The sequence below is a fragment of the Portunus trituberculatus genome, chromosome 19, assembly GCF_017591435.1.
Source record: "Portunus trituberculatus isolate SZX2019 chromosome 19, ASM1759143v1, whole genome shotgun sequence".
Taxonomy (NCBI): Eukaryota; Metazoa; Arthropoda; class Malacostraca; order Decapoda; family Portunidae; genus Portunus; species Portunus trituberculatus.
The window spans coordinates 6,591,219-6,615,000 of record NC_059273.1 but is presented as its reverse complement, the minus strand read 5'-3'; the positions used below and the strand labels follow the sequence as shown (position 1 = coordinate 6,615,000).

Sequence of the window (23,782 nt, the reverse complement as noted above, 5' to 3'; positions counted from 1 at the left end):
GCAGGAGCCTCGCTGCATAACAGCTGCTCTGTAGTCATCATAATTTGTAATTAATTCGGAAATTATTCATGTATTTGACAGAGATAAAAAGGTATGACAGCACTGACTTTGTAAAAGATCTTGTAAAAAAGCATATGTAATATCCACGATAAGCATTTAATTAATTTTGTATATGAGTATATAATGTTCTGATAAGGTTATCATGCATAGTTTTGTCCGAAAACACAGAGAGAAATAATCACTAGCATTATATCAACAAACTTGTGCGTTTTTGGAAAAGGTTGTATTAGTTTTTTTTTTTTTTTTTTGGCGTCAAATTGTTTTCTTCTCAGTGTTGGACAAAGTGTCTGCTGCGGTGGAGGTGAAGCAACACTCCTCACCGCACTTTGCAGCGCATTACTTATGAAATTTGTATCAACACGTGCAACTTTGAATGAAAAGTTCAGTCCGGAGTGTTGTACGTGAGTGGGACAGTGTGTCTGTTATCGCGCCAGTGATGTGTTCCCGGAAGGAGAACACAACAAAATAGCTGTGCTTAGCTGTCCAAAGAGCTACTGAGAATGGTAAAGTGTGTGGGAATGTGGCAAAGCATGACAAGGTGTGACGTGTGTGTGTACATACATGTATGCAGCGTGACGTGTGTACATGTGTGCAGCGGCGTGTGGCGCTTGTGTTTCAAATCAAGCTTTGTAATTCAGTGTTTCTTTTCTTTAAAACCTGAATGAAGGATGGGCGAGGCAAGGCAGATGCAGCTGGTGTGGCGGCGGCGGCCTTGCTCGTGCCACGCCATCTGTGACTGTTCACAACCACATACTCAGCCACACACACACACACACACACACACACACACACACACACACACACACACACACACACACACACACACACACATCCTCCCTCATTCATGCATATTCAGTAGGGCTTTTACCTGTAGCGCGGGTTACTGCCGAACATCAAGAAGTGGAACAAACACGTAAACAGGCAAACAGGTAGACTGTCCTGAAGACGCAGATTCACACACACACACACACACACACACACACACACACACACACACACACACACACACACACACACGCACAAAACAAAGAGAGTGAGTGCGAGACAAACTCACAGGACGCTCACAGGAAAAGAAAATGCAAAGGGTAGGCTGGAGAAAATCTATCTTTACAACTCTCGTGACTGGCGTGCGGTGAGGGTGTGTCGCTGGGATTACTCCGCAGGCCTGAAGCGTTTTACATGAGGAATGTGTACGGGAAGCTGCGTGAATTACCTCGTGAGGCAGAGAAAGTTTTGGGTTAAGTTCCAAGAAAAGCATCACACACAAACCTACATGTCAGTATTCATATAGAGCGTGATACTCCACGTTATTGGAAAAGAGAATGATTCTCCTGTAACTTTCTCAGTATGCTCAGAATATCTTAATTCACGAAGGACAGTTCAGTTCCATTCTATCACTACTTTCTCCTCCAACAATAAATTGGAATCTGTCAGCAGTAATCTCTTGTGGGAGTTAAAGCTTCAACGGAGGACGGAAGGTTAGAAGCGAGGAGAACTGAGAGCTTCTGCCTCGGGGCGTGTAGTAACAGCGTGAAGCAAACTCTGAGCGGTGACAACCACGCACACCAAGGAAAAGAATAGGAAGAAAATAAAAACAGGCGTGTGGAGCGAAGACAAATAAATACAATAGGCAAAAAGGAGTAAGAGGAGGAAGAAAAGTAAAAGAAGAGTAGGAGGAGGAGAAGGAGGAGGAGGAGGAGAAATATGTAGAAACTAAATGATAATACTCTTGGTAGGGTAAAAGAATGTAAGTAGGAGAAAAGAAAGGAGGGGAGAAGAAGACCATGGAAAATTTAATGCTGAGAGGAAAAAGGGCTAGAAATAATAAAGACGAATACGAAAAACACACAATAATTAACTAATGAACAATACGACACAGGATGAAAAAGGGAGGTGCTTTGAACAGTGAGAAGGAAGCTGGGATGGATAAAGGAGAAAGAAAAAAGGCTGAAAAAAGAAAGACAAGTAAGAGGAGATTGAAGAGGAAGAAGATGCAGTAGCAGCACCAGCGGCGTTTCCTGTCTATCTCCATTTGACTGTCAATTTACTCCCAGTCACTCCAATTGAGACCAGCTCCTCCTCCTCCTACTCCTCCTCCTCCTCTTCCTCCATCTAAGTAAAGTCTCTCTCTCTCTCTCTCTCTCTCTCTCTCTCTCTCTCTCTCTCTCTCTCTCTCTCTCTCTCTCTCTCTCTCTCTCTCTCTCTCTCTCTCTCTCTATATATATATATATATATATATATATATATATATATATATATATATATATATATATATATATATATATATATATCTGCGTGTATGTTTGTGTGTAAAATATAAATGTAACAAAACACACACACACACACACACACACACACACACACACACACACACACACACACACACACACACACACACACACACACACACACACACACACACACACACACACACACACACACACAGGAGAGTTACTTAATGAAGCGTTTCTAATGACCCGTGATGTGTGTGTGTGTGTGTGTGTGTGTGTGTGTGTGTGTGTGTGTGTGTGTGTGTGTGTGTGTGTGTGTGTGTGTGTGTGTGTGTGTGTGTGTGTGTGTGTGTGTGTGTATGTGTACGACGAAGATAAAGAGAATCGTAAGAAAACCTACGAAATATGTTTCTACAAATATAGGATTGATCTTTTATTTTGCTCCCGTGCCCTTCAGCTACTCTCTCTCTCTCTCTCTCTCTCTCTCTCTCTCTCTCTCTCTCTCTCTCTCTCTCTCTCTCTCTCTCTCTCTCTCTCTCTCTCTCTCTCTCTCTTTACTCCTCCACATCGTCCTCTGAGGGACTGAACTAACAATTCATCTCCTTCACCTTCAACGTTGGACGAAACATATTTACCTCTCCCTTGTAAGAGACTCGCTGGAAACGGAAACAGGAACGTGTAGATTAGTCGCCGTTGTAATGTACAGTTTTATCACCGTAAGTAGGAGCACAGAACGCCTGCTTACCCTACTCTACCCTCACTCCACCGTCCCTGTTCCTGCCTTGTAATGTTATTCTTTCCTTGGGTGTAGCTGGGTGGGGAACAGTCTCTTGATTTGTAAATGAGATGAAGTTTGGATGCTGCAGGTTGGGGTGGCTCTTCATGGTACGTGCATTAGTGATACCAGGAGAGAGAGGGAGTGTAAAGCTGGGAGAAAGGACGAGGACGAGAAGTAAACGTAAGAAGCGAAAGAAGAGAAATAGGAGGCTGGAAAAAGAAATTGTATAAGAAAAAGAGGAAAGGTGAGCGAGAAGGGCGATGGTCTTTCAGGGAATCAAGGCTCACGTTTCTTTGTTGTTTTCTTTGTCCCTTGATGATTGGGAGCCTCGGTGTCCGCCTGATGAGCGCCGTGGTCCAGAACATGATTGGCAGTCCACGTGGGGATATCTAGAGCTCACTTGCCATCGTACACACACACACACACACACACACACACACACACACACACACACACACACACACACACACACACATCTCTCTCTCTCTCTCTCTCTCTCTCTCTCTCTCTCTCTCTCTCTCTCACTGGAAATAACCGTAGTGCTGCATCTGTCTCATTTTGACCCATTACGGCTTCAGAAACGCGCTTTACTCCAACACCAAAAAAGGTTTCTCACCAGAGCCTGTTACGAACCACTCCGCTCCTCGATTCCCGTCCGGAACTCAACTGATGTGGCGCCGGCGGAGGCTCGACTCTTCATGTATTCAGCAGGGAACACTCGCTCTCCTTCCCGACACGAGCGCTGCTGTATAAGGCCGGATCTTATTTAGTTATTCTCACGAAAGTTTGCAAAAAACGGAACTGAATTTCCCGGGCAATTTTTCTCTTTTGAAGGTGTGAGTGTGTGGCTTAAAGTGGCGCTGAGTGGGCTGAAGTGGCAAGTGAGTGTGGAGTGGAGAGGGCTGATGGGATGGGAGGCTGAGGCGGGAGGGGTTCAGGCGAGGCATAGTTGTGTACGTGGACGGCTGTTAAGAGTAGGTGGAAAATTAGTGAGGTCTCACGACACTTATGTGAGTGAGTGGCGGTGGAATTGTAGCAGGCGCAGCGAACGTGTGTGTCGGAGTGGACGTGTGGCGGGGCGAGTGTTGAGGGTGTAGCAGTGAGACGTGTTTGTGAGAGGGTGTGGGATCCTGGCGAGAGGATGGAGTGACCTGCGTTCTAAAAAGGTCCTGAAACACATTTTAGGCTCGTGGCTGGTGAGGAATTTTGATGGGCGGCCGCGGGTGGCTTTGTGGCCGCGGGACAGGAGTGGCGTGTTCCACGTCTTCACCAAGAGTAGAGAATGTAAACACAAGTTGCGGAAATGAAGTAAGCAACTCAGTTGTTGTTGTTGTTTTTTTGTTATTCTTGCATGAAAGAACAATATAGTGAAAATAACGTGCGTTTTATTCTTTCGTTGGAGGATTTATTGCTTATCAATCAAGTAAAAGGGAAAGTGAAGCGAACACTCCCTTTGGCAGGTGTAGACGGGAGTCGTGTCACCCCTCTCGCCACTGGCCTATACCTTACATCGACCAAATTAGTACATACATATACTTTTGGAAGTTCCCTAATAGTTTCGTTATGAACTTCTGGTCAAGAGAGAAGTTATCCATAAGATACTTTGTGCATTCCGGCCATGACTGGAACCCTGGAGGAGGAGGTGAGTGGTGAGCAGCTGACAGCCGCCACATGTCTGTCGTGGCTTAAGGAAAGAAAGAACAAATTAACAATGTCAGAAAGAGAGAGTGAGACCTACCTGAAAGAAAGGATGGTGAGGGGCCTGTAGGACTTGTGGGAGGCGGGATCCTTCATTGGTTTTCCCCAGAAATCGTTGAGAAATAGTTGCCACAGCGGCCTTGTACCCTGCACGTCCGGATTCCTGAGCACGGCGCTGAGGTCGTCGTGCACGTACTCCCCCGTCAGGCCGTTCACATACACTGACACGGACGCCACCGCCAGCAGGAAGTAGACATGGGTGGGTGTCGGGGAACTCAAGATCTTGTGCCATGACGGACTTCCAAAGTTCCTTCCGGAGTGATGATGCTTATTGGAGGTACCAGAACACACACTGCCGCCACTTCCACTACTACCACTACCACCACCACCACCACCACTACCGCCACTACCACTACCACTACAACCTCCGGCCCGTCTGGTCCTTGGTCTAGCCGTGGGTGGCCATTGCTTGCCCATCACCACACCCCCGCGACCCACCTCCTTGCCGCACCTCGCCCCAGTCACTGAAAACGTGGCTCCAATCCTTTGGTTACTCGATGAAAGGTCCTCATTATCTTGTGCCTTGGCGGATAGTTTGTGCGGGGAGGGAACGTGACTGAGGGCACACGGCTGGAGGCGGATGCAAGACCAGAACTTGTCTGTGAGCGCTGATTGGCTCTGGTGCGGGGATTTACTGGGGGACGAGGTGGAGGTGCGGACGTGTGGAGGGAACGTGACGTGGTCAGGGGGGCCGGGAAGGGGCGTGGTAGGGGAGTGAGGGGAGGAAGGAGCCTTGGAGTAGGGGGAAGACGCTGCGGCGGGACGAACGTCTTTTCTCACTTGAGTTTCACGTCGCGGGACGCCGTGGGGACGGACCTCATCCTGTTTGTCCATCACTCATGTGTGGTCTGCTGCAACACAGGTGACGCGCCTCATCTGCAGCCAACACTAGCGACCACCGACCAGAGACCTGCCACGAACAAAAAAACACATGAAGGCTTGAGGGAAAAGGCTGCACTTGTTGAAAAGTAATTATAATTCTTACTTGTCTTTTATATTTACTCCAAGAAATGCTTAAAATAATCTTGAGTTTGAAAGGAAAAAGTTCAAATTACTTTAAAACGTACCAAATAGTTCACTTTACATTCCTTTACTAAAACATGGTGAGGCACACTACACTGGAAGCTGTCGTGGCAAGAAGGCGGCAAGAAAAAAAGGAAAAATGGTGCCATTACTTTGACAGATTTCCGATAGACGAAGTAAAACGTCCATGTCGTGTGTGCGCGTGTCGGGACGTGCTCCGTGCCGGCCAGCGTGAGTGGCTCTCTCTCTCTCTCTCTTACATAACTTGTCAGAGGGAAGTTAAGGTTGATTGGCAGATATAAATTATATGTCGAAGATAAACTTTCAGAAATGGACGATCGAGTCTAGAGTTTGAGTTTGAGTCTCCCTAAATCCATTCAGAATAAAAGCTGTCATCCCTCGCGACGTGCCAGACAACAACAACAACAACAACAACAATGGATGTCCTCAGTATCCCTCAATAAAGACTTAATATCATCATTTTTATTCTTAATGGAACAAAAGATTTACGTTTCATCTGTAGCAACAAGACTGAAATTTTGACCTTCAGGCACGAGAGGCCAACACTAAAGTACCTTATTGTTCCCTAACGTTACTGATGTTTTAATTGCAGCAGTAGTAGTAGTAGTAGTTGTTGTTGTTGTTAACTGTAGTATGTTTTTCTCTTCGTACTTCAATTTTCAGAAGGAGGAAATTGCTTCTCTTTATTCTATTTGTCTAACTGCCCGCTATTTGTTCTGGAGCTATTAAGGATCAGCGTAAAGATGTGCACCTGAAAGCAACTCACCTGCACACACACACACACACACACACACACACACACACACACACACACACACACACATACACACAGAGGAAGGGAAGCGAGAGAGAAAGACATCACGTGCACAAGCTTCCATTACTCACTTTACGCAAAGGACAAATAAATAAAGGAAGTAAAGGGTGAATCCTGCATAGGCCTCCGCTAATGATACTGAGGAAATTAATGGTCCATCCGAGCGACACCCGACAGACACAAACACTCTCGCAGACAGGAAAGGCAGCGCTGGTGATGTTCAGTCCATTTTGCCCAACACTTCAAAGAGATCGACTCTCAGAGGAAAACTTATCGGTGAACTTTACGTCACTGAGTTGTAATATGCGGTGGTCTACAGACAGAAAAGCCGGTCCCATTACGGGTTTTGAGGATGTAAAATTGTTTTATGTCATTACGTTTCATGTGTTGTTATGTACAGCGCCGCTTGCCACACGAGGAAGGCACAGGGAAGGTGTGGTGTGTGTGAGACAGTGGCTGAGGGAAACACAAACTGACCCGCTGTCTCCCGTATCGTGCAGGGGAGCGGGTCTGTCGACGCGGGAACACTGTGGACACACACCTTCTTGCTCCAAGCCTCTCAGGCAGACTGAGTCGCCCCGCTCTGAGCCGCCTCTCTTTATCCCCACCTGATATCAGCTGACGAGCTCGCACACACACACACACACACACACACACACACACACACACACACACACACACACACACACACACACACACACACACACACACACACACACACACACACACACACACACACATACATACACGCGGGTGCACACACACACACACACACATGCATATATACATACACGCGCGTGCACACACACACACACACACACACACACACACACACACACACACACACACACACACACACACACACACACACACACACACACACACACACACATGGATGAACGACGCAATCTAGTGAACTTATCAGGTTATATATATATATATATATATATATATATATATATATATATATATATATATATATATATATATATATATATATATATATATATATATATATATATATATATATATATATATATATATATATATATATATATATATATATATATATATATTCTTTAAGAGGAAGTATCAAGACATTTGCTCCTAATTTTGGATAGCACTTTACTTATCTTTTAGAGAACCAACATTAAAGAGGGCCTTTTTTAGATATTTTGTTATCCTTGGCTGACCTCTCCTGCATAAAAAAAAAGAAATATATATATATATATATATATATATATATATATATTTATTTATATATATATAGAGAGAGAGAGAGAGAGAGAGAGAGAGAGAGAGAGAGAGAGAGAGAGAGAGAGAGAGAGAGAGAGAGAGAGATAGAGAGAGAGAGAGAAAGGAGAGATTTTAATGAGACAGTAACACACTCTTCTTCATGTATGAGACAGAGAGAGAGAGAGAGAGAGAGAGAGAGAGAGAGAGAGAGAGAGAGAGAGAGAAAGAGAGAGAGGAATTTTAGTGAGTCAGTAACATAGTCTTCCTCGTGTTTATTAATCGTAACGTGTTAGAAATCCAGGAAAACCTTTAGTCACTAAAAACACGTAAAAAAAAATCTTTACCAACAGTCACAGAGTTACGTTGGTAGAAGAGAGAGACAATACCGAGGCCACCGTCAAACACCAACATATGAACATACCGTTACTTCCATGAACAGTCTCTGTTGGCTGTGTGTTAAGGTGGCATCCAGTGTGTCCCTATAGGCAACGAGGACTGAATATGGGGAAGTGTCTAATGCTGTGCTAACAACCCCAGGAAGGACAAACCCTCCCGAACAAATGTAATAATTGTTTAACTCAAGACATCTTCATCTTAAAGTTGCATTTAACATCTATCTTACTGTTGCGTGTAACCAAGCAGGCCAGCGAGTAATTCCCGGTGTGAGTGACGCGGCGTGACGCTGCCGTGGGAAGCTGCCACACGCACCTGCCAGACAAGTCACTGACCCGCCCCACAGCCTCCGCGCCGCTGAATGCGCTGACTGACGCTCGCCACCAACGGCCCTCTTTATATAGGCTGGCAGGAGTTGCTTATTAGGAATGCCATTACCTTTCTGGTCTTTATATAAGACCATAAATTTTGACAGCAGGTGCCGCCGCTGTGGGAAGTCATCGGAAAAAACTTCATAATTATCTAGCCTCCAGAAACATATTTATAGGACTTCCAAATAAGTAGCACCATTTTCAAAGTTCTTTCACCTCACATTTGTGAGAAAAATCCTTATGTAAATCTCTGTTGACGAATGATCAGCAACAACTTCACTGTCATGGTTAATTTGGATGTAATTTGTCAAAACTTAATCTTAAAGAGTTTAAGAAAATCAGCTTAGAAATATAAATGTAAAAGAAATATATTTAATGTAAGTTTTGAGGGCCAAACAAATAGAGGCACTGGAGAAGAGACACCGTGTAGGACGAGAGGAGCAGACATGAGAGGCGCAGTGAGGCAGAGTGGAGGGGAGTGAGGACATCAAGTACTTGGGTGGAGTTTGGCCGGAGTGAGTGGCTGTATTACTTGTGGAGGACGAAATGGTCTGGTCAGGGCCAAACTTGTGAAGACGGTAATCCTGAGAGGTGATGCATGTCGCTGACGAGGGCAATAAGGGGTGTGGCATGAAACTGAGAAGCAACTTATAAGCCTGGAAGCACAACGAAGGGGTAGGGGAGTCACCTGCCTCACCAGTGGCTTAACACCTTCATCCTTATATCCTCGGCCAAGGCAAGTGTCAAGCCAGTTTATTCCCTGTTAAAAGTCAATGAACTTGGCTGATGGCAGGCACATATTTTCTAACAGCAGTGTGTGGTAAAGGGAAATATGAAGAAAGTCTTCACATGCGTATCACTAGGTGGGGCTGCTGCGTGAGGGAAGACTCGTGGGAAACTGACTGCTGTGTTGACTGATTCCTGGAGCACCTGTATGATTGAATGGCCGTGAGAGTAAGCAGGCGTCTCAGTAGCGAGAGAGAGAGAGAGAGAGAGAGAGAGAGAGAGAGAGAGAGAGAGAGAAATAAGAATGTTTAACCCCTTCAATACCATTACGCGTTTCCATATTTATTCTGCTTATTTATTTGATACAGCTTCAGAAATTCATATTGGGGATTAAGATAGTGAAGACTCTGGCCATTAATCTTCTGACCTCCATAGACCCCTCCTAATGTCAATGAAATGGTCTAACCGTACACAAATCTCAAGCTAGAAATGTGTCCCAGTTTTGAAAAAGTTAAAGCAACGCAACACAACTTTCACATAACCACATAGTATTTCCCTGGAGCTCTGTGATTTATTTATCCTAATTAAAGACGCGTGACAAGTGAAGGTGGTGCTGGCGTCATGATCATCGCCTAAAACGGCTTTACAAATGCAAGAAAGCTTCCGTTTTAAGCCACTTACCATGGTAATTGGAAGAGCCGCTGTGATTTCATATACAAAGCCCTGAGTAATCACAAAGAAGGCTTCTGTAACTGTACTCGTAAACTGCTCTGTGCCTAGCGATTGACGTGCAGCGAGTGTTATGTAGTTAGTTGACGTGTTATTCCTGTATTCTGCGAGTCAGCCTCGTCCTGCATGGTGACGGGAGGGTGCGCTGCTCCATCATAAAGGAATTAACCATAAAAAAAAAGTCTGTCTACACTGGTTCCTGGGTTTCAGTGTGCATGGTGTCCCGGAGGAATGCTTGGTTATCACATTTTGAGCTATCGTTGTAATAAATATGATGATCAACAGAAAACACGTATTATTCACATGAAATTAATTATATCATCAATAAGCTACAATATGTTTTGAACCTAGAGATCACCTTAGAGTTGATAGACGCGAGACAAACATTCGATTTAAATAGCTTAAAAATTATTATGGGAAATATTTGGGGAAGGATTATCTGACCATGTTGCTATTATTCTTGCCACCACCACCACCGCTTTTTTGCATCATAGACGAAGACAAGGCAGCACAGTGGAGAGCAACAAGCGAGTGGAGCCCCTTGCATCACAACACGACACACACCAATTGTTACATCGGCGGTGCTTCATGATGTAGAATAATTAGTTACAGTTGCGGCTTTTTGCATCAGCGGCTTCCCTTTACTGTTATGCAAAGAAGGAAGGCTTAAGGAAGGCAGCTTAGTCCATGAGAAGTATTAAGTAGTTCTTGTAGTAGTAGTAGTAGTAGTAGTAGTAGTAGTAGTAGTAGTAGCAGTAGTAGTTGGTGTAGTAGCAGTAGTAGTAGTAGTAGTAGTAGTAGTTGGTATAGTAGTAGATAAATGCTAAGTCCTTCATATATTAACATATTTAGCAGTTGTAGTAGTAGTAGTAGTAGTAGTAGTAGTAGTAATAGAAGTAGTATTAGTAATAGCAGTTGTTGTTGTGGTAGTAGTTGTTGTAGCAGTAGTAGTAGTAGTAGTAGTAGTAGTAGTAGTAGTAGTAGTAGTAGTAGTAGTAGTAGTAATTGTTGTAGTAGTAGTTGGATTGATAATAGTTATAAGTGTTACGCCCTTCACATATTGACATTTTCTAGCGATTTAAAGGAATTTCAGTCATGAATATCGTAGATAACTTACAATTTTTTTTTCATCCCAGACAGAAAAGAGACAGAATCAGACGACAGGAGAAAACAAACGGAAAATTAAACATACTCTTGAGGAAGGGAACAAAAAAAAAACAGCAAACATATCGCTCTAACTCTCATCATCCTCACACACACACACACACACACACACACACACACACACACACACACACACACACACACACACACACACACACACACACACACACACACACACACACACACACACACACACACGCCGCCATCCTGCCCAATCAAGGGTCGGTGGAGAGGTGAAGAGCCGCAGTGCACAACAAGGGAAGCGAGTGAGAGGGAGTGAAAGGGAGGCAACGAGAGGCAGGGCGAGGAGAGGAGAGGAGAGGAGTGACCTGAAGCAAAACGGTTCCAGGTCTGGCAGAATCATGTGTGAGAGAAATATATACCAGAGAGAGAGAGAGAGACAGACAGACAGACAGACAGACAGAGCATATTAACCTAGTTTGCTGTGCTGTGGCTTGAAGTGGATTTTCGACCCTCAGATATAAGCCAGACTAATGAAGATTATGAGACACTTTTTGCCATGCGGTGGAATCACAAAGGCTGACGGTGATAATAGCAAGGACATACAAAAAACTCGTGACGTGCATTCCTTATCAGATACTTATGTCATTTCCCTATACAGTCCATACTAATGTAGCGGTGTATTGACAAGCACAGTGAGCTGACGGAACGGTAGCCAGAGCAAAGGAGCTAATACCCATCTCCTTGCTGAGGCAGGTGAGACACGTAATTAACTGCTGAAACACCTGTCACTCATCGCAACTGTCAGCCGCTGATGTATTTCACCGAACAACATCCTCGCTGTCTGTCTATCTGTCTGTCCCTGTCACACACAAACACACACACACACACACACACACACACACACACACACACACACACACACACACACACACACATGAGAGAGAGAGAGAGAGAGAGAGAGAGGCAGAGGGAGAGCGCGCAGCAAACGTTACGGGGACATTTCGTGGAGTAGTTATGACGGTCTCTTGAACATAACATGAGAGTTGTAGCTTGTTATCATGAATGTGTGTGTGTGTGTGTGTGTGTGAGAGAGAGAGAGAGAGAGAGAGAGAGAGAGAGAGAGAGTAGTGGAGACGAGACGAGTGTAGTAACAGATATAGATAAAAATGAAGCTATATGGATAGGGGAGATGAATGACGAAGTGCACTCAACCAGAGGAAGGAGAAAATGACTGAACAACCTCTCTCTCTCTCTCTCTCTCTCTCTCTCTCTCTCTCTCTCTCTCTCTCTCTCTCTCTCTCTCTCTCTCTCTCTCTCTCTCTCTCTCTCTCTCTCTCTCTCTCTCTCTCTCTCTCTCTCTCTCTCTCTCTCTCTCTCTCTCTCTCTCTAGGTATTTATTTTTCCTGCACTATTTTAAGGCAATTCTGTAGCTGACCTTTGTATATCCTGCCCACTTCACTTTCCCTTCAGGTCTGGACGTTGAGGCGGCACCAGACACATCACTCAGCCGTCCTCGCCTCCAGCAGTCGTGGATGAATGAGTCCCTGGGGTGACATACGCTGGAGCTAACTGTGGTAAGTGAAAGAAAATATGGACCTAATTTGTTTTGGTAGATAGTGAATAAGCCAGCGCAGCCTTCTTGATAAGAGGGAGAGGAAAAATTGGAAACGTGTCTCTGCGGGAAGAAAGAGTACACTAGACTGGTTTGATTGTAATAGAAGCAGGAGACGTTTTTTACTTCTGTACTTCACCTCCACTATTTCATAAAGGCTTTACTTACATTTACACGAGTTTATAAAGGTGTTTTTTTTATGGTTCTAGAGGCAGATTGACAAGATTTCTACATTAATTACTGGTGAAACACTCTTAAAAACTCCACTAATCATCTCTATGGCCTTTGGAAATAGTCGTGGTGAGAGCAGAGCGTTTTTTAATACGGACCAAAGAGTGACAGGACCTTTGAGATGAGGGAAATAGGTTACTTGGATAAGAATAGTAGGAATAGACTTTTAAATCAGCGTGTAAGGAGAAGACTCTTTAGATTAGAATAGTAGTAGAGTTTTGTGTAGGAATAGACTGAAACACCGTAAAAAAGGACTTATGTTATATGGACAGTCTCTCAAGATCCTTCACATTGTACAAGAAAAGGGTGTTGAGAATTGTCCCTCTCTGAATCAGGATAGAAATAGACTCTGTAGTGCAGAAATATACTTTAGATCACCGTATGGAAGTGAACTTAAGTAATGGTATGGGTAGACTCTTAAGATCCTTCACATTACACAAGAGAAGGGCTTCAGATCCTTCACATTGAACAAGAAAATGGCGTTGAAAATTGTCTTTCTTTTAATTAGGATAGAAGTAGACTCTAGTGCAGGAATAGACTTTAAATCACCGTATAAAAGTGGCCTTGAATAATGGTATGGGTAGATTCTTAATACTCTTCATATTATGCAAGGGAAGGCCCCGCGGATGGCCCTGTCCGTGGCAGCTTGTTAGATGAAGTCCCCGCTGATTAATTCATACCGCGAGAGATTTTTCGTGAGAAGTTTGAATTGTGTTTACGTCGTCATAAAGTGCTTATCAGGAGGATCACGGACAAATTATGGTTTCCCGAAACTTTACCGACACTTTAATGAACTTCTGGTCACTTGACATCCCCCGGCGTATAATGTAAGGGACAGGAACAGGATAGAACCTCCAACTGACGCCTTGATTCATTACGGCTCACTCGGAGAAAAATGAGTACGCCATTCCAAAGTTACTTCAAGATGCTTCCTCCTCCTCCTCCTCCTCCTCCTCCTCTCCTCGTTTTCGTCCCGCTTCTCGTCCCCATCACTGTTTCCGTCGTGTGTAATCGAATCAAGTAACAAAAGAGTGTCGGGAGGTGGCGGGGCGCTGGTAACAAAGGTTCTAGCGAGTTAATGGGTGAGTACGTGGTTAGAAAGGAGCACAGCACACGACCACCAGCGTTCGGAAACTACACGTACGCCATCCGCACAGTAATCTTATATTATGGTACTTTTAATCTGATTAGTATTCAATTTCTCCTCCACGTCTGGAAATGCGGGAGCTGGGGCGGAAAGGGCTTCGTGTCCAAGGCTGCCAACTGTTCCGAGCGGCAGTTTGTCCTTCGCAGGTTTCGTTCGCTGTTCCGAGAAGAGAACCTGGGTCCGTATTCAGAAACACTTTTCTCTCTCACGACGACTATTTTCCAAGGCCACCGAGATGATTAGCGGGGTTTTCAAGAGTGTTTCTCCAGTTAATATTGTAGAAATCTTGTCAATCCGCCTCTAGGACCGTGAAAACACTTTGAACATTTGTGTAAATTCAAACAAACCCTCTTCAAATTATGGAAATGAAGCGCAGAAATGCTTGAGAATACGAGCCCTGTACTTTGAAGAATGGGAAAACGCTTATTTTGTTTATTTATCTACTTTCTGATGCGAGGGTACTAATGGATCAATAGAGAGAGAGGCACATTAGTAGCAGATTACATACATAAACAAACTGCACCACCGCAATGAAAGCAGCAAGTAAGAGAAGCACGTAGATACATAACCACCTCACGAAACCAGAAATAACAACAACAATTAGTAGGCAGTAGACACGTAACCACCTCTTACTGACAAGAATAACAACAACGCTAATAATGCCAATAACAAGGCGGCTCACCAACTAGCAGCAAATCTTCTCTCCCCCAAACAGCTATCTCTCACACCAGCTGTCGCTCTTCCCCTCCCAGCTGCTCCCCGGTGATTCCAAACATCTGTGAGCGGCGGAGTACTCCCGAGCCAAGTGACGGGTAGAAATGCCTGTCAGCTCCTCCGTCCGTCCCCTTTGCTCGTATCTCTTACCTCTTCAGTACTGGAAAGCATTTTATCATGAGTTTTTAGTGTGATTGGTTGTTTCTTTTTATTTTTTACATTAGCAATGGTCTATGAAGGTCACACGATTAACGCCTTCAGTACTGAGACGCATTTTTATCATGAGTTTTGGGTATGACTGGACGATTTTGTTTACATTAGGAAGGGTCTATGAAGGTCAGAAGATTAATGGCCTAAGTCTTTGCTATTCTAATCCCTACACAAGTTTCTGAAGCTGTATAAAGTCACCGAATAGTAAATAAGAATGAAAATGAAAACACGGCATGTTATTGGAAAGGCTGATTTCTTCAATAATACTGGGACACATTTTTATTTTGAGGTTTGCGTATACGATAAGACTATTTTATTGACATTAGGAAGAGTCTATGAAGGTCAGAAGATTAATGGCCAGTCTTCAATATTTTAATCGCCCCACATAAGTCTCTGAAGCTGTAGAAAATCACCAAATAGTAAGCAGAATTAATATAAAAACGAGGCATGCTATCGAAGTGGTTAAATTCTCTTCAGTTTTAAGAAATACAAACACTCCAGCCAGTTATACTCAAGGGAAGGAATTCTGAGGTAATCAATTCCTCCGGCTTTGGTTATTAGTTTCTCTTGATATATATGCAAATAAAAAATCTGGCTACAAATGGATGGGTCTCTTGGCTGATGACATATTGAATTGATCGTATTTTTTTTTTCTTGGATTCATACAGAAAGGGAGGGAGGAAGAGGAGGAGTGAAGGGGACACGTGTAATTATTGCTTCCCGATAGACGCGGCTCAGACCAACCTCAAGTGTGTGCAGGAAGCAAGTGAAGTGTTCCCAGACTCAGCGCTCACACTTTCATTTTTCTTTCATTTATTAGTTATTTTATTGATCTTCGTGTGTGTGTGTGTGTGTGTGTGTGTGTGTGTGTGTGTGTGTGTGTGTGTGTGTGTGTGTGTGTGTGTGTGTGAGAGAGAGAGAGAGAGAGAGAGAGAGAGAGAGAGAGAGAGACAGACAGACAGACAGAGGTGATGATTGTATCTTAGGAAGAAAAAAAAAGCTTTTATGATTACCGGCACTTTCAATTTCTTCCACGCATTTCATCAGTAAAAGTCTGGTGCGCAGTGGGCATTTTTTTCTAGTCTCCACACGAAAAGTCGAGTAAAGACTCAATTAATTTCCCACCGAGGCTGCTTCCCCGGCGCGGCGGCGGAGACTAACATTGCACTGAGGAATGGCGCACTCTGTTACCAGTTATTCGTGCAAGGTCCAGTTTTTATATTTCTTTTATGTTTTTTCCTCCACTCAATTCCTCCATCGTTTATTGCAAAGTGTTTTCTTGGCGGCCTCCTCCCTCGTTTTTCCCTCCTTTACTCTAATGGAGACCCAGATGGACGCAGCCTCTCCATGTCTCTTTCCTCTTCGGTTTCCTTCCCACTAACCTCTTTTTCCTTTTATGTTCGATCAGCGGGCGGCGAGTGGTCGTGGTGATCAGGCATTAAGTTCCTCTTGTTATTCTGTCATTTCCCGGGACGCGACACCTCGAGGGACAGCAAGAGGTGTTAGCGAATGAGAAGCGTCGGCGAGTGTTTGTGGTCAGGTCAGGTGTCTGGGGAGGGCGATATGAGGCTGTCGGAGAGGGTCACCTTGGGAGTCGTTAGGCACAGTCGTCGAATAAATAACCCGTGTGATTCTCGCCTGTGCTTCTCGTGGAGTGGGTCGTTACTTTGACTGATGAAAGAGCGCCTCCCACCCGCCCGCTCTCCGACGCTCTATTTCATCCACGCCAAGCACCGCAGGGCCTCTCCTCCCTCCACCTCACGCCCTCCTCCCTCCTCCACTTTCCGCCGCCACTTGGTCACTCCGTCACCTCTTCCTCGCCTCACTCGCTCTGCTGTCACGGATCTGCAACACTATTTGTAAATGTTGCGTGAGAGCATCTTCTCTCTCTCTCTCTCTCTCTCTCTCTCTCTCTCTCTCTCTCTCTCTCTCTCTCTCTCTCTCTCTCTCTCTCTCTCTCTCTCTCTCTCTCTCTCTCTCTCTCTCTCTCTCTCTCTCTCTCTCTCTCTCTCTCTCTCTCTCTCTCTCTCTCTCTCTCTCTCTCTCTCTCTCTCTCTCTCTCTCGAGCAGAATGTTTTATGTCATTTTCAACAAAGGTCAAACATAATTAGAAAATATTAGATTTTTCCAATCACATTAAAAATACACAGATTCGTAACTCATTTGGTGTGTAGCATCGCTTCTCGATCTCATTTACGTTTATGTACGAATGGAGAGGTGCAATATGAACACGGTGCTTTGATGTCAGTAATGGAGGGAGTGAGTGGCGACGCTAAAACACTAACTAATCATCGCCGTGCAAACCAGCCCCGCCGCGCCTAGCCATGGAGACACGTGAGGCAGCGCTGCACTGTTTGTATTCTACTATAAATGTTACTGCTGCTGCTGCTGCTGCTGCTGCTGCTACTGCTGTTGCTGCTGCTACTGCTAGTGCTACTGTTACTGTTCTTGTTACTAAAATTACGTGTATGTTTGTGTGTGTGTGTGTGTGTGTGTAATAATAATAATAATAATAATAATGTGTGTGTGTGTGTGTGTGTGTGTGTGTGTGTGTGTGTGTGTGTGTGTGTGTGTGTGTGTGTGTGTATACATACACACGTACACAATATATATATATATATATATATATATATATATATATATATATATATATATATATATATATATATATATATAAGCATAGATAGTTTATGAAATAGTGATCTGTTTTGATGAAAGGGAGGGGCTGAGCGGCCGAAGCACTAATCACGGTCGATGCTCCAGTAAAGTTTCCTGTGATGGTCTCTTATCCACGCATTAACATAAATTTAGCCCCACTGCACGAGAAACAGAGTATATGGTTCAACTTTTCTAGGCGTCAGCGAGACCTCAATCCAGACTAAGCAACACCTGAGTCCTGTCCAATCAACTAATTGAACTCTGCCGGCCCCCTGTCAGGCAGGTCGCTTCCACCACTTGAGCGGCCGAACTAGACGACCTGCAGCTCCAAGACTGCACAAGCCTGCAGTGCTCCCCCGCGGCGGTAAATTTGCTCTATTAGTCTTGCCTCCGATTTTTCATAGAAGGAAAATAACAAGTGAAAGCTAACATTTTTTTTTCCTTTTTTTCTTTAAAGATTTTGTGTAACCGTGTTATGGCGGCAAGCTTTGGGTGTGATTTGATGTGATTTGGAGAATGTAATATCCCAAAGCGCGGTGCTTGACGTCCCAGTGTAGGAATGTATAGTGTGTGGTGTGTGGTGGTGGCGGTGTCCAGGTGTAGGGTGCCCTTTAAGAGTGTCCCAGGTCAGGTGTCTAAGAAGGAAGACTACAGATGGAGACTCCAAGACTTTTGTGTTACGTATTTTGCCTCCACTAATGAGGTTTCCCCTTCGAGGCCTCTTTGTCTCAATTATTTTTACCCTGGCTCAGTGTTTTCTTTTCCGGACACCGCTACACTCTTTCCTCGCCGAGCGCGGCCTCAGCCTGAGCCTTTATTGCCAGATTATTCATTTCTATTCCTCTCCCTTTCTGTGTCTCTTTACGTCATTCATATACCCCGGCACACAAACTAAAGAAGCAATATACGCACGATGAAGAATGGAAGTGGAGAGAAACGTAGCATTGAGAGCCACTGGAGACTGGACCAATGATAAGCACAGACGGTGGTAAAGACTGGCGCAGAACCAACCATTGTGTTCCTCATACCTTGAACGCATCGCAAGAAAGGTTGTAGAATTCAGGCCACCAATCACTCGAAGTATCATGTGGAAGACAGTAGAGTGAACTTCGGTGACTGGGACCTTAGTTATGTCTTCTGTTGTACTTGGCTTGTCTATTCAGGGACAAAGAAAGCCTCACACTCTCTATAGAAGCCAGAATTGTGTTATTTTTCTTTATACACCGTCTTACTGAAGTTTTCTTTCGTTTGTTTGTCTGATTTGATGTGTGTGTGTGCGTGTGTGTGTGTGTGTGTGTGTGTGTGTGTGTGTGTGTGTGTGTGTGTGTGTGTGTGTGTGTGTGTGTGTGTTTTGTTTGTACAGTATTTCATCTCTCTCTCTCTCTCTCTCTCTCTCTCTCTCTCTCTCTCTCTCTCTCTCTCTCTCTCTCTCTCTCTCTCTCTCTCTCTCTCTCTCTCTCTCTCTCTGCTCCGTCCATCCTTACCCATTATTATCTACAACCAAAGAACCTCATTTCTGTTAGTCTTATTTGCGCAAACTTCTTCCCGCTAACCTTATTATCTCTCTCTCTCTCTCTCTCTCTCTCTCTCTCTCTCTTGGGCTTTTTTTTAATGGTGTAATTGCGTTATGGAGAAGTAGGATGTTTTTCTTTGGTGTGCTGGTGTGTAACGGGGTGTGTAAGAGTGCGTTGGTGATGGCAGTGTTGCATGTAGCAAGAGTAAGGTTTATTCTTTCCTTATTTCTGTAAATGTTTCTTGTCTTTCTTGTCGGTACTAAGTCCGCTGCGTGTGTTGACGTGAAGGGAATCAGTTCAAGGAAGTCTCAATCTGGTCTTTGCGTGATATCAGTATGGCATGTGATTAACGCAAGAGTGAAGCTTAAGATAATCTCCTTTTATGTGTCTTTATTTTAAGTATTCCATCGTTAAAATATCAATCAAGTCCAGGAATGGAAGGATGATTAACAGAAGGAGTGAGCAAGGACAAGGGGCAGTCATGCAGTACTAGGACACATTTTTACCACAAGATTTGTGTACGATTAGACCATTTTATTGACATTAGGAAGGGTCTATGGACATTAGAAGATTAATGGTCACAGTCCTCACAATTTTAATCCCACACTTAAGTTCCTGAAGCTGTTTAGAATCACCAAATAGTAACCAGAATGAATATGGAAACGGGTCATGGTACTGAAGGGGTTAATGGAGGAGTAAAGCTTATGATAGTCTCCCTTATGTGTCTTCTTCAGTATTCCAGCGTTAAAACAGCAATCAATCGCACTCCAAGACAAGTCGAGCGGAATGCTGATTGACAGAGGGAGTGGGCAGGGAGTAAACAGGGGATTGACAGGAACCAGCCAGACGTAAAGTTATGCAATGGAATATATGAGAAAGTGAAAATATGTATCGTGTTTATTAGTTTCTTCAGCACTCTCATGAAATGTGAAGCTGACAAGTACAATGCAATCTTGCCAGAACCAGAAGTATGACTGAGTGGCTTTCATCTTCTTCTTCTTCTTCTTCTTCTTCTTCTTCTTCTTCTTTTCTTCTTCTTCTTCTTCTTCTTCTTCTTCTTCTTCTTCTTCTTCTTCTTCTTCTTCTTCTTCTTCTTCTTCTTCTTCTTCTTCTTCTTCTTCTTCTTCTTCTTCTTCTTCTTCTTCTCTTCCTCCTCCTCCTCCTCCTCCTCCTCCTCCTCCTCCTCCTCCTTCCTGCAACGTGGTATCTTTAATGCACACACTTTGATATCTCAGTGTCTTTTCTCTCTCTCTCTCTCTCTCTCTCTCTCTCTCTCTCTCTCTCTCTCTCTCTCTCTCTCTCTCTCTCTCTCTCTCTCTCTCTCTCTCTCTCTCTCTCTCTCTCTCTCTCTCTCTCTCTCTCTCTCTCTCTCTCTCTCTCTCTAAATATTTCAGCAGCACAATTAGGCCGGAGCGTCAGAACAGAAGGCTATTTCTTATGTATGTCAGTAGCGGTATTAAGGTTTTCGACGCCGTAGAGAGAGAGAGAGAGAGAGAGAGACTGAGAGTGTGTTTGTCTTCTCGTTGTTTATATATTCATTGATATATTTTTTTCTTATTATTCTTATTCTTATTCTTATTTTTATTCTTCTTGCTCTTCTTCTTCTTCTTCTCCTTATTATTATTATTATTATTATTATTATTATTATTATTATTATTATTATTATTATTATTATTATTATTATTATTATTATTATTATTATTATTATTATTATTATTATTATTATTATTACTATTTATCTTACTGTTTTGTTGTATTATTATTTCTATTATTATTTTTGTTATTCCAGTTTAGTGAAAGGTTACAGAGATGCTATATTAACGTGCTTCGCTTCCTAAAACTTTATTATTATTATTATTATTATTATTATTATTATTATTATTATTATTATTATTATTATTATTATTATTATTATTATTATTATTATTATTATTATTATTATTATTATTATTATTATTATTATTATTATTATTATTATTATTATTATTATTATTATTATTATTATGAGGAAGATGATAATTGATAGGATCTGCTCTCTCTCTCTCTCTCTCTCTCTCTCTCTCTCTCTCTCTCTCTCTCTCTCTCTCTCTCTCTCTCTCTCTCTCTCTCTCTCTCTCTCTCTCTCTCTCTCTCTCTCTCTCTCTCTCTCTCTCTCTCTCTCTCTCTCTCTCTCTCTCTCTCTCTCTCTCTCTCTCTCTCTCTCTCTCTTACAAGCTTCCCCTCAGGTCAACGTACCGTATTCATGAGTCAGTCTCTCTCTCTCTCTCTCTCTCTCTCTCTCTCTCTCTCTCTCTCTCTCTCTCTCTCTCTCTCTCTCTCTCTCTCTCTCTCTCTCTCTCTCTCTCTCTCTCTGTGTGTGTGTGTGTGTGTGTGTGTGTGTGTGTGTGTGTGTGTGTGTGTGTGTGTGTGTGTGTGTGTGTATGTGTGTATGTGTGTATGTATGTATGTATGTATACGCTCGCAGGGGTCCAGGTTTGATCTATCCGAAAAGAATTCTTTAAAAAGCAAATAGTTGGAAGTTTGATGTGTTTATGTAGATGGGAAGTGAAATTATAGATAGTGTGTCCATTAATTATTGCAAAGCGTGGCCTTGTACTGAACTGGAGTTAAGTGACCATAGTTGATACCGGAAATGTGGATATGCACTGCCTGTTATGCTTTTAGGGCTGTGATGGAGCTAATGGTGCCACGCTGTATCAACCCTCGCTTTTATATCTTATCTCCCTCTCTTTCATTCCTTCTATTTTTGTCTTCTTTGTTCTACCTCATTTTTTTTTCTATTTCTTTTTCTCATCTCACGTTCATAATACCTATTTCCATTCACGAGTATATGAATGATAGGCGTATAAGATTTCGTGTCTCTTTTTACATGTACGTGTGTGTAGGTGTCATTTTTAATCTCTTTTTTTTTTCTCTTTCTCTATTTCTCTCCTCTCACTTCCATAATATCTGTCTTCTATTCACGTGTACATGAATGATAGATGTATATAAGTTCTTTGAAGGTTTGGATGCTCTTTTCGCTCCATACAGATAGTCTTTTTTCGTTTCCTATCTCCTATATCTATATCATTTCTTCCTCTCCGACTCATCTCTGGAAATGACTGTAGTTTAGAAATAGGTAAGTGGATGATTGAGTAGTTGTTCGCTTCTTCTTTTACTTATATTCTTCATTCGTTTCATTTCATGTTTTCTCGTTTCCTATTTCCTACATCTGTATCATTTCTACCTTTCTGACTTGTCTCTAGATATTATAAACAGGAGTTAAGAAATAAGTAGGTGGGTGAATGAATGGCTATGCGCTTCTTGTTTTTACTTATCTTCTTCATTTGCTTAATTTAGATGCTTTTTTTCGTTTCCTATTTCTTACACCTGCATCATTTCTTCCTCTCCGTCTCATCTCCAGAAATTATTAGCAGGAGTTAAGAAATAAATAGGTGGATGACTGAGTAGCTATGTCCTTCTTCTTTTATTCATTTTCCTCATCTTCTCCGTTTCTGCCTTTCCAATTCATCTCTACAAATGATCAAGAGGAGTTAAAAATAAGCACGTGAATGTGAGTGAATAGCTTAAGAGAGGCGCTGTTGTATTTTTTCCTGTTGTGCCTCATCGTAGCGCAGCCTTCCCGGACAACACGCCTAACGATTCCAGAAACCTGTCTGCGTTTTGTTTCCGCGTCTTTTGTTCCGCGAGGGAAGTTAAGAGGGAAAGGTAAGAGCCGAGGTTGCAGGTCAAACGTGAAGTAAGTACAGGAAGGATGCGTTCAATACACACACACGTGTAGCCCCTGTTCACCTAGCAGTGAGTAGGTACGGGATGTAAATCGAGTTGTGACCTTGTTGTCCCGGTGTGTGGTGTGTGCCTGGTCTCAGGCCTATCCGAAGATCGGAAATAATGAGCTCTGAGCTCGTTCCGTAGGGTAACGTCTGGCTGTCTCGTCAGAGACTGCAGCAGATCAAACAGTGAAACACACACACGCACACACACACACACACACACACACACACACACACACACACACACACACACACACACACACACACACACACACAAACACACACAATAACACACCATAAGGCTCAGGGTTATGTTATATCTGAGTTTGACCTCCGTTGTTGAATGCCTCTACTTTTATAAGACTGTCTGGCCATGAAAGAAAAGTAAGGAAAAAGAAGATTTGCTGCTCTGTCTAGACTGTAGGTTGAGTCTTTGAGTGTGGTGAGACCTTACAATAATGGCTTGCCTCATGTTGCTTATAACATCGCAGCAACACAGGCGGCCGTTATTATGGCATGATGTAAAATGTATCAAGTCCATTAAGTCCGGAAAACATTCTTTAACCGGAATGACAAAGAAAGGCGTGCTCTCATTTTGTATTCATTCCCAGACCTTAATCTAATTTGGTTTTCTTTACAGTTGAATATTATAATG

General features: G+C 43.2%; 2 protein-coding genes across 4 annotated transcripts in view; one reads left to right on the top strand and one right to left on the bottom strand.

Moving 5' to 3' along the window:
* LOC123506057 (protein O-mannosyl-transferase TMTC1-like) overlaps positions 1-8,671 on the bottom strand; it is a 38,280-nt gene extending 29,609 nt beyond the window's left edge. For 2 of the 3 annotated variants that reach the window (XR_006675334.1, XM_045257901.1), the window contains exons 1-2: positions 8,544-8,671; positions 4,808-5,737 (exon numbers count right to left, since the gene is read on the bottom strand). Coding sequence is in view for 2 of the 3 variants with exons in the window: in XM_045257901.1 (XP_045113836.1) it covers positions 4,808-5,661 (854 nt within the window). In the remaining variant the exon portion in view is untranslated. Of the gene's footprint in view, positions 1-4,807; positions 5,738-7,162; positions 7,267-8,543 lie in introns of those variants that run through there. The other variant, XM_045257902.1, reaches the window with a different exon arrangement.
* LOC123506058 (protein amalgam-like) overlaps positions 1-23,782 on the top strand; it is a 368,181-nt gene that overhangs the window by 120,356 nt on the left and 224,043 nt on the right. The window contains exon 3 of the mRNA XM_045257904.1: positions 12,739-12,842. The gene's annotated coding sequence lies outside the window, so the exon portion shown is untranslated. The remainder of the gene's footprint in view (positions 1-12,738; positions 12,843-23,782) is intronic.